Source organism: Cricetulus griseus (genome assembly GCF_003668045.3).
Source record: "Cricetulus griseus strain 17A/GY chromosome 1 unlocalized genomic scaffold, alternate assembly CriGri-PICRH-1.0 chr1_0, whole genome shotgun sequence".
In the NCBI taxonomy this organism is placed as follows: domain Eukaryota; kingdom Metazoa; phylum Chordata; class Mammalia; order Rodentia; family Cricetidae; genus Cricetulus; species Cricetulus griseus.
The window spans coordinates 222,017,732-222,035,071 of record NW_023276806.1 but is presented as its reverse complement, the minus strand read 5'-3'; the positions used below and the strand labels follow the sequence as shown (position 1 = coordinate 222,035,071).

The following is a 17,340-nucleotide window of genomic DNA, read 5'->3' as shown; positions in this document are numbered from 1 at the left end:
ACACATATATGCATGTGTTCATGCACATAACACGTATACATATATGACACAAAAAACAACAAAACACTATCAAAAATGCAGTCTGTCAACTCAATAAAACCTTTATTTACCTGTAATCAGTACCAATGATTTCCCTCATTTCTTGGGTTTGTTTCCCAGGGAACTTCAGCAATCTTAGCCAATGTTTAGGCTTATCCTTTCAAATGAATCAAAGTCTGTTTTCCAGGTGAATATTATGTCTGGTTTTGCTAATGACTCTCCCAGAGAATTACTAGTTTTGAGGTGATTTAAAGATGTGTGTCCAGTTCCTCAAGCCAAAGTTCACAGAGGAAAAGATATAGATATTTTAGTAATTACTCCTAATCAAAACAGTATTCGGTGCAACCCCCAGTAATCTTGTTTGGAAACACTTATGCTACTATACACTATTTTAAATGTCAGGAAGGTGTGAATTGCTTGTTCATTATGCAAATAAGTAAAACCTATGCTGATCCATAAAAGATACAAATGTCCCAGCTCTGAACCCTACTGTGTCATACCAAATTGAAAAAAATTTTCATTATAGTGTTAACTTATGAGCAAAAATCGATGGGAATACTTCTGTACATTGCTAATTTCTAACCCAACTGGCCTACTAACTCATAAACCCCTCACATAGACCTGGCACAGCACTACCACACTGGCCCAAGTAAAATAAGTCACTGACAAGTTAATCTCATGAATCCAAGCTGGTATTTCAGCTCTTTGCTGTCTGAATGCTCTTAGTATAGGAATTTCTTAGAATTTCTTTTGGGGGTTCAGGAGCACTATATTCAAAAGTAAAGTACGTCAAGTGATAATGTTAAGAGTAAGTTTCGGGCTGGAGAGATGGCTCAGAGGTCCTCAGTTCAATTCCCAGCAACCAGATGGTGGCTCCCAACCATCCATTATGAGATCTGGTGCCCTCTTCTGGTGTGCAGATATACACGGAAGCAGAATGTTGTATACATAACATTTATGTATACATAACATAGCAGAATGTTGTATACATAAATAAATTCTTAAAAAAAATCATTGTTCTCCCCCCCCAAAAAAAAAGTTTCATAGACTGAGTAGGCTCTAGTGTCAGTCACTGTCCAGCCCTAACACACCTGTCTTATGTGGGCACTGGCGATCAAACTCAGGCCCATAAGCTTCCTTCAGAAGAAATGCACTTATCCAGTCACCACCTCAGACTCCAAGTCGAAAAAAAAAATTTTTATTAAGAGTGTAAAAGGTTCCTGATCAAGACGCCTTAATTTCTAGAATAGAAGCACAGGATACACGGGTAAATGAGGAATCTCAGATACCAAGTGTTATCTGGGCTATTCTCACCCAAAAGTAAGTTGCTGTTCATTTGAAATTCACCTTTTGCGGGAAATCTTGTATTTTCCCCACCCTACAGGCAGCAACGGTAACTCTGGCAGTGCCACTCACAACTATGGCCTGAAGTCCTAGGTCGGCTACACGGGCTCACCCGGCCCCGCCCCGGGAGCCCCGCCCGTCGCCGGAAGCCCCGCCCACCGCCGGAAGCCCCGGTGGTGGGCGGAGGTGAGGCTTTGGTGCCGCCGCTGCCCCGGTCCGCCCCGTCCACCCCGGGGTCCGTCGTCTGACCAGAGCTGGCTTTCCCGGGAGGTCAGGCGGAGTATCGGGCCTGCGTCCCCCGCGGGCGGCCCAGCGGCAGGGCTGGGTCCCGGGCCGCCCGCTTCCCGCTTCCCGGGGGTGGCGGCGGCGGTGGCGGCCGCTGGGTCCCGGCGCGGGCGGCCCCGCACCGTAGGCCTTGCCTGGCCCGCTCTTGCAGTCGCCGGGGTGGCGGGCCGGCCCCCGGGCGGCCGGGGCAGACGGCCGCCATTCCCGTGTCGCTGCGCCCGCGGGGGCCGCCCGAGCCGGCCACCATGCCGCTGGGCCTGAAGCCCACCTGCAGCGCCTGCAAGACCACGTCGTCCTCCATGTGGAAGAAGGGCCCTCAGGGCGAGATCCTCTGTCACCACTGCACGGGCCGGGGCGGCGGCGGCGCGGCGGCTCGGGGGCGGCGGCGGCGGGACCGGGACCGGAGTCGCCGGCGGCTTCGGCGCGGCCAGCTTCCCGGGCTCCTCGGCCGGCCCTCCGCAGAGCAACGGGGGCGGGGGCGGCAAGCAGGTGAGCGAGCGAGCGCCCGGCGGGGCGGGGCCGCTGCGGGGCGGGGCCCTGGGGGCGGGGCCCTGAGGGAGGGGCGGGGCCCGAGGCCGTGCCGTGGGCCCCGGGGATGCTGTCCCTGATAAACGAGGAGGTTGTCCCACACGACAGCGACAGCGGTAGAGAATTCTACCGTGTGGACAACCCGTGGGTGGGGCGAGGTGTAGACGAGAGGTGTCCTCCCCCGTGCGATCGCCGCCACCCACGAAGCGTTTCCCGCCTCGGCCTCCGCCCACTCCCGTCCTCTTCCCTCTCTGGGAAGCAGGGACACCTCTTGGGAGGCCCTGCGGAGGTTGACTGCTCTGCCTTACTTAGCCCCTCAGTTAGGTTTGTTGTTGTTGTTGTTTGTTTTTTTCTTTTTTTTTTTTTCAAGTTTCAAATATTTTATTTTCTTAACTCATACAGTATGGAGTTCTCTAAAGATTTCACAACATGACGTGTATCACGCAGAAGAAAATTTTAAACATTCAACATAAACCATGCCCTCCCCACCTCCCTCACACAGACTATAAAAAGAAAACCCCCATTCCCCAGTAAGGAAATAATTCTCCCTGTTTTTTGTTTTATTTCCACAACGCCGGGAAGATATGCACAAGCAAGAGATGTAGAAAGCATTTGCTAAAATATTTGTAGTTTGTTTTTTTAAGTATTTTAACAAAGCACATCCTGTGGTGTTTGTGAGGTTATTCTGTTGGCTTCTCTTCTACAGTTTTTTTTTTTTTTTTCTCAAAATTATATAACAGAGTAAGCAAGAAATTCACAGAAGGTCTGCTCGGCTCCGAAATACCAAATACAAATCTGCTCCAGCTGCCGAAAAGAAAGTTTCCACCAAAGGCAAAGGGAGAAGGCATATTTTTAAGTTGAAAAACGTAAGATGATCCTGGACGGTGCGTTTACTGTAGGACACTGTATGTGTGTGATTGTGCCATGTCTCGGCTTTCTCTGTTCATCATTGAACGCGGACCTCCTGAAGGTGTGCCTCTTGGGAGCCCTTCTGCAATAGTCTGGCGGGAAGGCAAGGTTCACCAAAAGATGAGTTCTCTCTCTCTCTCTCTCTCTCTCTCCCCCTCTCCCTTTCCCTCTCCCCCTCTCCCCCTCTCCATCTCTCCATCTCTCTCTCCCTCCTTGCTTTTACTTTTTCTTTTTCTTTTTTTTTTTTTTTGGTTTTTTTGGTTTCTCTGTAGCTTTGGAGCCTGTCCTGGCACTCACTCTGGAGACCAGGCTGGCCTCTAACTCACAGAGATCCCCCTGCCTCTGCCTCCTGAGTGCTGGGATTAAAGGCGTGCGCCACCAACCAAAAGCCCAGCGCTTTTACTTTTTCATCTGGAAAATATAAAACGAGCCTAAGAAATATTGTATAATTTATCTCAATTATCTCAATTTTATCTCTTTATGCAAAGAACGATTGTGGTTCTTTTTTAAAAGTGGTTAAATTAGTTCATTGACAATTTTATGAAGTTATGGCTCTTGATGCATAGTTAAATAAGTAAACTTTTTTCTATCTTGTAACAATCTAAGCAAATAACAGAATTCATCAATACCATATTTGTTATGATAGCCCCAGAAAAAAAAAATGTATCTATTGGCTCATGATGAACTTGTGAATATGAATCCACATTTTTTTTCTAAACCTGATTTATAAAGATTGCTTAAAGTCTCATGCTGGAGACGTTTGTTGTGATGTTTTATTTTTGTACATATGAGACATCGGTATTGAACATTTGGTATTACTTTGGAACAAAAATGCTTCGCTTACCAGAACAGAGGGGCCCAGATTGTAGACTCTTGTTTAAATATTTGCTTTTATTCTGTGTGTATGAGTCTGTATGTATATACCAAGTACCCTCAGAGGCTGGCAGAGGACATCTGATCCCTTGGTACTGGAGTTACAGACAGTTGTGCTGTGAGTTGTCATGGGAGTGCTGGGGACTGAACCTAGGTCCTCTCCAAGAGCAACAAGTACTCTTAACCACTGAGCTTTCTCTCCAGGCCTGATTTTCTCTTCTTTTCTAATTTATTCTTTATTGTTTGCATTTGAGTGCAGGTGTGAATGCCATAGTGCATATGTGCAGACCCGAGGGCAGATTCCAGGAGCTGGTGCTCTCCTTCCCCCTAGGGTTCTAGTATCCACCTCAGGTTGTCAGGCTTGCATGGCATCTACCAACCAGTGACTCTTCTCTTAATCAAGAGTATGGTTTTTATAGTTGAAGATTTTTATAATTTAGTTTTCTTAAACTAAGGTTTTTTTCTGAGTAGTGAAAACGTTAACATTGTATAACAGGTATATTTTCTCAACCGGTGTTCTTGAGTTATTTCATTATTAATTTCTCTGCATCTTCGTTCTTCAAGAATGGCACAAAATCATGGGAGGGGTCTTTTTTTTTATGTTGTGATGAAGTTTGTATTGCAATTTTAAAAAGGAATTTTTCATTTTATGTTCATCTCTAATTTTTTTATAATTTCCATTGTGTCGTGCTCAGACGTTTAGAGCCAGTGTATTTATGTAATTCCATGTTAATGTCTACTAGAGCTCTGAGACATGATCAGAAACTTTATCTCGTTTTTTAAGCACCTTTTAAATTATTGATAGCAAATATAGTTGGAAATAGCTGCTTCATATCAGCATTCAAGAACTCTTTCATTGAGTGTATGTGTGTGGTGCCTGTGTGTGTGTGTGTGTGTGTGTGTGTGCGCGTGCGCGCGCGAGCGCGCTCGGGTGCGTGTGTTTACTCTTTGCTACATAACCCAGACTGATTTAGAGCTTGCTATCCTCCTGCCTTAGGTTTCCAAGTGTTGCGATTACATGTATGTATCATCTCACCTGTCAGAAATTTTTCTTGCAGTTTTTGTCACCAAATAACAATGTTTTGTTCTTCTCAAATAATCCAGTTCTCATGTGGTTGGGAAATGCCCTTGCATACTATATGGATACACAGATATTTTTATTTTTGTTTTCTTACAGCCTATCAAAGCTCCTGAATCTGTTTCTACTATAATTACTGCAGAATCCATCTTCTACAAGGTGAGCTGCTGTGGAGTTACTGAAAGAGCAATTGGGCCTCTGGTACAGTGTGCTTCTAAAATACTGGCTTAGTCGGAACATCTCTGCTACTTTGTGAAGAAGATGTGGTTACCTTTTCAGTGCCCTTCTAAGCTGTCCCTCCAGGTGGCTGTTGTAACACATCTCATGCACAGAGCTCAGGTAGAAGGGGAGGTTGCCTTTGGGAAGAGAAGATGATATGGAGGTGCTAAGGAGTTGTTCTCACAGTGCTAGTGTGGAGTGTGGAGCTCTGTAAGAGTGAGTCGTCCTGTTCAGAGCCAAGGCATCAGTGGGTCAGAAGGACAAAGGTAGGAGTGAATGAATGGACGGCATTGACCATGCTGTGGGAAGAGCAAGTTAGTGATTGTGAACTGCCTTAAGGCAGAAGCAAGAGCAATAAGGTAGAGAGAGGTACCAGGTCCTCTGTGTATATGTGTGTGGCTGTTAACGTGGTGTTTGGCTGTTGTCTCTTGGAGGTCTGCTCTTTTCTGAAGGCCAATGGAGGGGGTGGATCTGGGGAGAGGTGAGGTGCAGGGGGACCTGGTGGAGTGGAGGGAGGGAGGGGAAAATGTGGCTGAGATGTATTGGATGAATCTATTGAAATAAAAAGAAGAAAAATGTTTAAAAGTTGGGTTGGAGAGATGGCTCAGCAGTTAAGAGCGCTGGCTGCTCTTCCAGAGGACCCAGGTTTAATTCCCAACACCCACATGGTAGCTCACAACCGTCAGTAATTCCATTTCCAGGGGATCCGCCACCTTCTGGCCTCCTTGGGCACCAGGTACACACACACATGGTATACAAACTTCCATGCACAAAAACCAAAACTTTGAACAAGGGTATTCTTAGTTCACTGTCCAAGATTTTGTTGATAAAATAAGGTCTTCCCTTGTGCCAAAACAGATATTCATGACTTCAGTGACGGGTGTGATATCTTATCACTTGTAAAGTGGAAGACATAAAAGGACATAGAATATAGAAAATGTCCTAAAGGCTGTCAGGCCTGGCATAGATAGCAATCATTAATTTTCTTTGGTGTTTGGGATCTGAACTGTCCTGCAGGAGGCAGTGGTGAGTCAGTGCTTTCTACCTGACCCAGTGGACCAAATCCCTTATGATATTCAAATGGTTTGAACTTTGAGTGTATATGTTTTTGTTAGTTCACAGGTATTTTAGTCAAAAAAAAAAAAGAAGAAGTGCGTCATAGGTCAGAATTTCTCCTAAATTTCTAGAATTTAGTACATTGATGATTGTGAATCATTAGATGAAGTCGAGTGTGTGTTGAGTGTGAGCACACGTGTCCTCAAACGCTTGCACACATGAGCATGCATCTTAAAGACCAGCCAGTGAGCTGAGTGTTTCAAGAGTTTTGTTTGATTCAGTGTCCTCTGGGGTGAGTACTGTTTCCCTCATTTTATAGATAACGACATTGACTCACAGAGAGATTAATTAGCTTATGGTGTAGCTGGTAAGTCATGGGGCAAGGCAGTGTGACACTAGAACTTAAGCCCAGGAATCAGATCTTGGCTCCATTGCCTTGGGCAGGTGGTTATCTGAAAAGTAAAGATTGTAAATAGTAATTCTTCCTGAGATTATGCATATTAAACATTTAGCAAGGTCAGTGAATGGTACAAATGGTCATCACCACATCTTCAAATTTGTGTGGAACTTCTCCAGCAGTTCACACGAAGTCTAGAAGATAGAAATTTAGTGTACTAGTGATTTCTCTGTGTGTTTTAATGTGAAAACGCATGGGACTCTTTGTTGCAAGGACAAGTCTTTTCTTATTGCTATCTACCACTATATTTATTAAATAGTAAGGCTGAAATACAGCAAAGTGTTCAAGTATTGTTTCAGATAGCCAGCATTGTGTACACTCTGAGAGCAGAGCCGGCCTCATGGTGGCACGTTCAAGAGAACAGAGTGGGTGTCTAAGCCGAACTGGAGCCCCATATCAAACATGTGTGAGGGAAGGACTGGAGAGGTAGAACAGTAGTTAAGAGCACTTATCGCTGTCTCAGAGGACCCGAGTTCAGTTCCAGCACCTGCATCCAGCCAGCCACAACTAACTATACTCCAACTCCAGGGATAAAGGTTCCCTTGTCTTCTGTGGCTCCCGTATTCACGTGCACATACACATAATGTGAGACTAATAAAAGCATGAGAGAGAGAAGTGAATGGGAGTCACTAGGATTGACAGACCAGACAGAAAGCAGAATGGGCAAGGGACCTTTCTGGAGTACTGCACTGTCAGGGTTGCATGAACTCAGGGTGTCATTCCCAGTCCAGTGTTCCTCGACACGTTCACCTCCTTTCTCTCTGCCTGAAAATGGAGAGGCTTAGATAGAATGTCTTTGTTAGGTATTGTATGGTAGTCTCCCTTATCTGCAGTTTCAGTTCTGTTTTATCGCTAGTTATTAGTTCTCTTCATCACTAGTTATTGCTGTTAATCTCTTACCCAAACTACAAATTAAACTGTATTGTAAGTACAGGTATATATAGGAGGAAAATTTGGAGTGCCTAGAGTAACAGTATCCAAGGTTCAGATATCTCCTAGGGTATTAGATGTATTCCTCCCACTACACACACACACACACACACACACACACACACACACACACACACACACACACCCTCACCCTCAAATAAGGGAGACTTAAGACCTTATGTTTGCATTGCAGTGTTATTCAGCATATATCTGAGTGCCTGTGATAAACAAATGCAACCTTTTATAATTTGGGAGAAATTATGTGTGAACATAGCAGATAACAAACCAAACTTTATCTGATTAGAACCTTGGAGTCATAGGGACAGGGAAGGACCAGCTGATAATAGCTGTGATCCAATAAGTAGCCTGCAATGACAGTACACATTCTTTGGGACCCAGGTGTGCATCACCTCAGACATGAACAAGCATCTACTAGGAGAAACCCATGGTCTATCAGATGTCCCGTGTTGCAATTGAATTACTGAAAGTATTCAGAATCTTTCTGTGGTTAAACTTCACATATCTTAGCAGCTTTGGCTGCTACAAAAGCCTTGTTTGAAAGAAAACACACATCGTTCCTCAGTTGAGGAACGTATGACCTTTTGAGGACTATACACACTTAAGGAAAGTTCTGAAGTTCAACCATCATGGATATTCACAGGTGAAATTTTTCCAGCTCAGGATCCAGGAAAGAGGACCTGGGATGGATAGTAGAGTCCTGGGTGAGAATTCAGTACTGGAATTGTACAGATTAGTTGGTTAGATACAAAGTAGAACAGGAAATGAATATATCATAGTCGTAATGCTGGGAAGATATAAACAGAAAGGGCATGGAGGAGACGGTTGTCAAGGAGTCTGGGAATGTGTGGCAACTTGAGGGTGAACATATCCTGAATGCTGGTTGTAATCAAAGAGGTTCTCATGGTTTCTTTTGGATTGAATTTACCATATTTATTTTCTTTGAATAGACAACTGGAGAAGGCAATGTGTAGAGTCTAGTCTCATCAAGCAAATGCTGATCTTTAGGGTGGTACAGGAAAACCACTAAGCTAGTGAGTGTAGGCACACAGTTTGCAGTTTCTGCCTTGTGTGGACTTCAGAGATGAGTCATATAACTTTTCTACTAATTACTGGGTTAAAAAAAAAAAAAAACTGGGGATAGTATAGAGGATTGTTAGGCCAGTGAAGAAAGTATCCAATGATATGATCATAGTAGGTCCATTGTTACACATGTCCCAAACCCGCAGGTTATAGAGCACCAATATTAAGGTTAATTTGTGATGTTTGATCATGATGTGGTGTAGGCACATCAGTTGCCATCAGTGTTTCCCCTGATAATGAGGATACGGATAAAGCAGGATGCTGGATATGTGCCAAGAAAGGACACTAGGGAAAATTCCCTGGCTCTACCTGGCCTGAATGGTTGTGGTGAATTCAAAACCATTCTTTTTTTTTGGTTTTTCGAGACAGGGTTTCTCTGTGGCTTTGGAGGCTGTCCTGGAACTAGCTCTTGTAGACCAGGCTGGTCTCAAACTCACAGATATCCTTCTGCCTCTGCCTACCGAGTGCTGGGTTTAAAGCCGTGCACCACCACCGCCCGGCTCAAAACCATTCTTAAAAGTTGTCTTTCTCCATAGAGTAAAGGATTACCAGCCTACAATCCACACTACCAGAGAAGCTAGTAAACAAGAAGGACCCTAAAAGAGACATACATTGTCCCCTGGAGAATGGGACAGGGACAAGATCCCGTGAGCAAATTGAGAGCACAGGAAGAGGGGGGAGGGAGCTAAGAAAATGAGAAGGGGAGAAGAGGAGGGATGCAGAGGACATGAGGGAGCAAAAAGGTTGAGTCAGGGGAAGAATAGAAGATAACAAGAATGGAGACACCATAATAGAGGGAGACATTTTAGGTTTACAGAGAATCAGGCACTAGGGAAATGTCTGGAGAGCTACAAAGATGACACCAGCTAACAATCTTAAGCAACAGAGGAGAGGCTACCTTAAATGTCCTCCCCTGATAATGAGATTGATGACTGACTTATGTGCCACCTGATAGCCCTCATCCAGCAGCTGGTAGAAGTAGAAGCCGACACCCACAACATACCACTGAACTGAACTGGAATCCAGATGCAGAGAAAGACCAGGCTGGTGAAACCCACAGAAACAGCTGAACTGAACATCGGGGAACTCTTGCTCCCCAGACTGATAGCTGGGATACCAGCATGGGACTGATCCAGACCCCAGGAGCATGGATTTCATTGAGGAAACCTTGGAAATCTGCAGGACCTCCTGTAGTAGATCAGTACTTATCCCTAGCATAGGTGTGGACTTTGGGAGCCCAATCCACATAGAGGAATACTCCCTGAGCCAAGACACACCGGGGTGGGCCTAGGCCCTATCCCAAAGGAAACGATAGACTCTGATGACACCCTATGGAAGACCTCACCATCCAGGGGGAACAGAAAGGATATGTGATAGGTAGGGTTTTAGTTGGGGGAGGGGTGGTAGGGGAGGATGGGAGGGAGAAAGGAACTGGGATTGTCATGTAAAACAATCTTGTTTCTAATTCAAATAAAAAAGTGGTCTTTCTCTTAAAAAGTAGAGATAGCATTTTCATGACACAAAAATCAAAGAATTTATATAAAGAAATATTTCCCCAATTGCAAATTGTCATGTATGTGTATGAATAACTATTTTCATTCAGAAGTGAAACACATGTCAACATAATGTAAAACATTGGTGGTACTCAGACCTTTTTTTTTCCTGTTTGAAAATTGCTTGCTGGTTAATGTTTTGTTTGTGACTGTGAGCTGCTCCTGTTTTAAATACAAGATGATCTTCCGTTTCCCCAGGGAGTGTATTACCAAATTGGTGATGTTGTTTCTGTGGTTGATGAGCAAGATGGAAAGCCGTACTATGCTCAGATCAGAGGGTTCATTCAGGACCAGTACTGTGAGAAGAGTGCCGCCCTGACCTGGCTCATTCCCACCCTCGCCAGCCCCAGAGACCAGTTTGACCCTGCGTCCTATATAATAGGTAAGGCTGCGTAATGGCACAGCTTCTTAAATCTCATTCTTCAGTGCTTTATAAAGGCTGCTCTGAAGGGTGGAAGTCAGAGGACTGTGTGGTAAGGCCTTGCTTCCTGGCTTGCAGGTGGCTGCTTTTTGCTGTTTCCCCCCACCCACCCAACCCATGGTCTTTGCTCTGTGTGTGCACACTGAAAGAGAACTCCCCAGTCCCTCTTATAAGGACACCAGCCTTTTTCTGTCTCTGAGAATATTTTATTTCTAAACGTAATCATGGTTTTATAAAACATCTTGCCACACTTGTTTGTTTTCATTGTCAATAGGATTCTACTACCTCAGTCATTGAGGTGCAGTTCTGTCCTTTGACCTTGCCAGGTTCATGACTCCTTAGTTGTTTGCTGCCTGTCACCCTCTCTCGTTTGTTTTTGTTTTAATTAATTTATTAATGTATTTAATTTTCATCCTGACCACACAGTTTCCCCTCTCTCCTATCCCTGCCTGTCCCCTGCCCCCACCAATCCACTCTTGCTCTGTTTCTCTTCAGAAAAGGAGTACAGGCTTCATAAACTCTAAATAGTCCGTATTCTAGGATGCTGTGTTCCTTAATCAGTTGAAGTAGAGTACATAGTGCAGTGTGACGTCAGAGTCATACTTTTTAAGGGCTAGTGTCAGGTAGCCCATCCTGAGTGCTAACATTTCATAAAATGATATCCACGTTCAAAACTGTGTTTAACTTTTCCATTTGCTGCTTCCTATTAGGGCCGGAGGAAGATCTTCCAAGGAAGATGGAATACCTGGAATTTGTCTGCCATGCACCTTCTGAGTATTTCAAGTCAAGGTCATCACCATTTCCTACAGTTCCCACCAGACCAGAGAAGGGCTACATATGGACTCATGTTGGACCTACTCCTGCAATAACTATTAAGGAAACAGTTACCAACCATGTATAGTTACAAAACCAAACCTGGGGCATGTTTAGCATGTATGAAGCTTTGGTTCTAATCCCCAGAACATACTCACACACCCCAAAATAAAACCAGATTTCCAATTTCTTACATTTTAATATAATAAGATATACCACGAGTTTCTTGCTTGAAGTTCTTTTTCTTTAGGTTTTTGAGACAAGGTCTCACTGTATAGCCCAGGCTGGCCTGACCTGGAGATCCCTCAGTCTCATCCTCCTTGAGTGCTGGGATTACAGGTGGGTTACACCAGGGCTAGTTAATGCTGGATACTTCTTTCATGAAGCTCCTACATGGGAACGTGACTTGAGAGTTTTTATCCTACTACCCCTAATTATTAGCTTCTTCAGTACCTGTTGCTTAAAGAAATCACAGGGTGGGAAAAGGATGAATTTGAAGTTTAATACTGAATTCCATGCATATTTTCCCAGGCAAAAGTGGTCAATTCCAGGGAAATAGAAACATGGAGTGTCTATTTTTCTTCAAATTTATTTCTACAAAGACATAAAATGAATTTTTTTTTCTTTTCCGAGACAGGGTTTCTCCTGGTACTCGCTCTGTAGACCAGGCTGGCCTTGAACTCACAGAGATCTGCCTGCCTCTTCCTCCGAGTGCTGGGATTAAAGGCGTGTGCCACCAATGCCCAGCATGAATTGTATTTTTAGATAGGTACAAGACATTTGAGTTTTAGATTTTTCTCAAGACAGGGTTTTTTTCTGTGTACTCCTGGCTGTCCTGTAACTCACTCTGTAGACCAGGATGGCCTCAAACCCACAGAGATCCGCTTGCCTCTGCCTCTCAAGTGCTGGGATTAAAGGTGTGCACCATTGCATCTGACTTTCTTAGATTTCTGATCAAGGACTAAATCAAAATGTGACCAGTGTGTTTCACAAAGCTACACGATCATTTTCCCTTCTCTAGAAACAGACCTCAGCTGCTTTAGTCCTACAGAAAGCAATTGGTAGGTGATTTTATTAGCCCTAGCTCTTTAAAACTTTGATCTCATGCTGTAGGCAATGAGCTGCTCTCAGTCAAACTGCTTTTTACTGTTAGCCTCTGAGATAGTTCTTCAGTCGTGCCTTTGATCTACAGTATAGACATCCCCTCTTCCCACTCAGGGAAGGCAGCAGGTCCCGTAACAATTTCCTGACTATTATTAGCATAGTGACTGACTGTCTCGGAAGTGACCAATAGGTCATTAGTTTTGATAGTCAAAGACTCAAGAGTTAAACCATTTGCTGAGGACTCGTGGTGTGCTATGCCCAGGAAAGTCTGCTGTATGTTTCAGATGCAGCTTGGTCATATACAGAGGAGGGGTGGGCAGGCACCCACTTGCTGCCTCTGTCCTGATCTATGCAGATACAAGTTTTAACCACAGTAATCTATGAGAATTTGACATGATCTTAATGATTTTCACCAGAACTCTTTTATCTTTGTCATCCCAAAGTTGGAAAGAAGCATCTTCTTCCTTGAAAAAGAAAAAAAAAAAAAACTATAATAACATTCATTGTAAATATTGTTAGAAATGATTTTCTAAATGCTAATGTTCTAGTGTGAGATTAAAATATATTTTTACAATGGGTTTCTTTTGTATTTGTTCATTAATTTCTTTTTAACTATGTAAATCGCCTCCCCTCAGGATGGTATTAAATAGGAATATTATTCTTGTGGTATCTTTATGTGGTATCTTTACATAAATCACCTACCAATATTAATCCAGTTTTAAAGTAGATAAGATTAATCATCCATAGTAACCCAAGTAAGGAAAATCAAAGGTTGACTTATTGATAAAATGAACATTTAGCGTTTACATAAATGAAAGCATTTAAAAATCCAAATTATTAGGCTGAGCAGTGGTGACACTCACCTTTAATCCCAACACTCAGTAGGCAGAAACAGGCAGATCTCTGTAAGTTCAAGGTCAGCCTGGTCTACAGAGCGAGTTCCAGGACAGCCAGGTCTACATAGAGACCCTGTCTACAAACAAAAAATCCAAATTATTAGACTGAGCAGATATATATATATATATATATATATATATATTTAATCTCAGCACTCAAGTGGCAGAAGCAAGAGGATCTCAGTTCAAGACCAGCCTGGTCTACATAGCAAGTTCCAGACCTAGCCAGTACTGTGGAGAGACTTAAGAAAATAAAATCCAAGGCCATGTTTTATTCTGACCATTTCTTTGTAAATTGGTAGATACTTGTATCTTTTATAATAGATGAAATTTTCATTTTCCTATTATCCAACTCGAGTGGCTGCCATTGTTTAATATTGATCTGTTGTCTAAAGCTTGCCCTGGTAGGCCTTGCCAGTATTCCCAGCTTGCTTCCCCTTTCTCCCAGTTACCATTGAACTGTCTGATGTCTGCCCTTCTTGTTTTCCTGGTGCTGTGCCTCTGTTCATACTGCTTAGTTCCACTCTACCAAAGGCTTTCACAAGGTCTTTTAATTTTTTTGGTTCAGAAGGTCAAACTTGGGGCTTTATGCAGTCTTGACTGGTACTCTGCTATTGAGCTACACCCCCACCCTAAAGTCCTTAAATTCTGTCTCTTCATGAAACCTTCCAGACCCCTGTGGCCTCTAGAAATCAATCTACCCTTCTGTGATTACATTTCACTTTGGATGTCTGTGGTCCCAAAGATATGCCTATACTAGAAGAATGTTTCTCTGTATGCAAAGGATTTGTGTTCTCAGTAATGGGAGTTGTTTAGTGTAAAGTTTAAATTCTGCCCTGTCAAAATAAGTGTAGATCTCTTAGTTGTTGCTAGACCATGGCAACAGGCTTAACTTTGTGTTCTACACCAAAGAGTCAAATGAAGCAAAAGTTCACATTGTTACATTTCTGGTTACTAGTAGGTTAACTTATTTAAAAAGATGAGCCTTAAATATTTCTTTTTTTTAAAGAATTTGTTATACTAATATGAATGTTTGAGAAAACTATCCCAGCCCATCCTAGTTCTTGGGTGTGAATTTTGTGACGTTTTCCAGAATTTACATAAATTTTCCATCAAGCAGTCTGAATTGGGGTGGAGATGGTAGCTCAGTTGGTAAACTCCTGGCAAAGCAAACAAGGACCAGAGTTTGATCCCCATAACCCATGTACCAAAGCTGGGCATGGTGGCACATGCTTGTACGAACAGTGTTGGGGGCAGGTAGAGCCCTGGGGTTCACTGGCTTCCAGCCTAGCTTACTGTGCAAGCTTCAGGCCAGCAAGCAAGCCTGACCTAAAAATAAGATGGACAGGTCCTAAGGAATGACACTAGAGGTTTTCCTTTGATCTCTATACATATAATACACATTCATGCACACACACACACACACACACACACACACACACACACACACACATAGCGTACCCATGAATACACAAATCTGAATCAAGCTGAGTGTGATGCATTTACCTGTAATACTACTTAGGAGGCCAAGGCAGGAGGCTCAAGATCAAGGCTCATCTTGGCTCCAAAGCAAGACACCATCTCATTGAGGAAAAAAGGGTTGGGAGTGAGATGGATCTGCTGTTGCATGAGTTCCACCCATGGGAAGAAAAGGTGGAAAGAACCAGGTCACAGAATTGACCTCTGACCTCCACATCTGCCGTGTGGCATGCATTCCCTCTGCTTCTGTAGCGTGAATTCAAATTGTTCTTAGCAATAAAAACGCAGAGTTGAATACTGAGGTCAATGCTGAAGAAGCAAAGTGGCCGGTCACAAGAGGGTTCTCACCTCTCCCAATGCTCAGAGCGAAGGGGTGATCCTGTCCTCAGACTGCTTAGACGGCACTGCTCCTCAGACGGCACTGCTCCTCAGACGGCACTGAGCCTCAGACTGCCTTGCTAGACTGCATCTTGACTCTTGTCTCTGCCCACCTCACATTCCTTTCTCCTGCCAGGCATAACACTCCCGTCTCTACCGCCTTAGTTCTGGAATTAAAGGCATGTCATTCCAAGTGCTGGGATCACCTTTGTGTAAGTGAGCTGTTTCTCTTTTAGATCAATTTTGTGTAGCCCAGGGTGGCCTTGAACTAACAGAGATCTGTCTGCCTCTGCCTCTCAAGTGCTGGGATTAAAGACGTATACCACTACTGCCTGGCCTCTATGGCTAACTAGTGTGGCTAGCTTTGCATTCTGATCTTCAGATAGGCTTTATTTGTCAGATCATAAACAAAGTATCCCCACACACTTCCACACAGACGTCATGTGTGCACAATGATAATAAAGTTTTAAGAGAAAGGGCTTAAGTTACTGGTGGCTTGAATAAGAAGGCCTCCATAAGCACATAGATTTGAATGCTTAGTCATCAGTGAGTGACATTATTTGTGAAGGATTAGGTGTGGCTTTGTTGGAGTAGGTGTGGACTTGTTGGAGGAAGTGTGACAGTGAGGTTTCAAAAGCCCACTCTGGGCCCAGTGTCTTTCTTTGCTTACAGGCTGGGATGTAGCTCTCAGATACTGCTTCAGTACCATGCTCCCTGCCATGATGATAATAGACTAAGCAAGCCCTGAATTAAATTAAATTTTGCTTTCTTTTATAAGCATTGCCTTGGTCATGGTGTCTCTTCAAAAAAGAGTGTCTAAGATGGTCGCAATTCCATTTTGGCAATAAGCAGGTAAAGTCATGCATAATGGAGGGAAAGTTGTTTAGTTAATGAGTGGGTGTTTCCTGTGCAAACGTGGATACGTTGCACACTTTCAGAATTAAGTTCTATCATGGACCAGAAGAGTGAGAGGGAGAGAGAGAGAGAGAGAGAGAGAGAGAGGAGAGAGAGAGAGAGAGAGAGAGAGAGAGAGAGAGGCTTTATGGCAGCTTCCCTGGGCATGTTTGTTTTGTTTTTTTCAAAGTTTTAATAATGGTTTTAGTTCGTGTGCCTGTTTGGTTGATTGCTTTGAGGTAAGGTTTTAGGTAGCCCAGGCTGGCCTCAAACTTCTATGTCATTGTGTATGATTTTGCATTATTTATACTCCTGGTACCCCTCGTAGTTTAAGAAAGCTGTGTTAAATTAGAAAAAAACTATCTTGTTAGCATGTTTGTAAAACAAGTTCTAGAAACATACATCATATTTGGTTTATTAATCCACATAATGCTATGCTTTCTATGGATATAAGTACATAAAAACCTACTACAGCCGGGCGTTAGTGGCATACACCTTTAATCCCAACACTCAGGAGGCAGAGGCAGGTGGATCTCTGTGAGTTCGAGGCTAGCCTGGTCTACAAGAGCTAGTTCCAGGACAGCCTCCAAAGCCACAGAGAAACCCTGTCTCGAAAAACCAAAAAAAAAAAAAAAAAAAAAAAAAAAACCTACATCAAATTGTGGTTAAAATATTTTGAAAATCAATGGTTTAGAACCATACATCTTAACATTTGTGAAATGGGCTAGAGCAAATTATCTAGACTAAATTGCCTCATTTCAACTTACTGCCAAAAATTCTGGATAATACTTCCATATCAATATATAGCTAATGGTATTTAATGGTATTTGTTATAATGTCATATTCCTTTATTTTTGGTTATTGACTTGTTAGACTCAGAGACTAAGTCTATGAGACTCATAGACCAAGTCATAGACTAATTTTACACACAATGAAAAATAATCCAAGTCATAGTGCCTATGAAATTAGTGGCATAATGACAC

The 17,340-nt window shown here is 43.3% G+C and overlaps 1 protein-coding gene across 1 annotated transcript; it reads left to right on the top strand.

Moving 5' to 3' along the window:
- The first annotated feature begins 1,544 nt into the window (after nucleotides 1–1,544).
- Nucleotides 1,545–11,827, top strand: Gatad1 (GATA zinc finger domain containing 1). The gene is given in 6 exon segments (XM_027389825.2): nucleotides 1,545–2,041; nucleotides 2,043–2,157; nucleotides 2,937–3,062; nucleotides 5,156–5,215; nucleotides 10,571–10,754; nucleotides 11,504–11,827. Coding segments are annotated over 6 exon segments (804 nt in total). The 5' UTR covers nucleotides 1,545–1,913; the 3' UTR covers nucleotides 11,695–11,827.
- The last annotated feature ends 5,513 nt before the right edge of the window (nucleotides 11,828–17,340 follow it).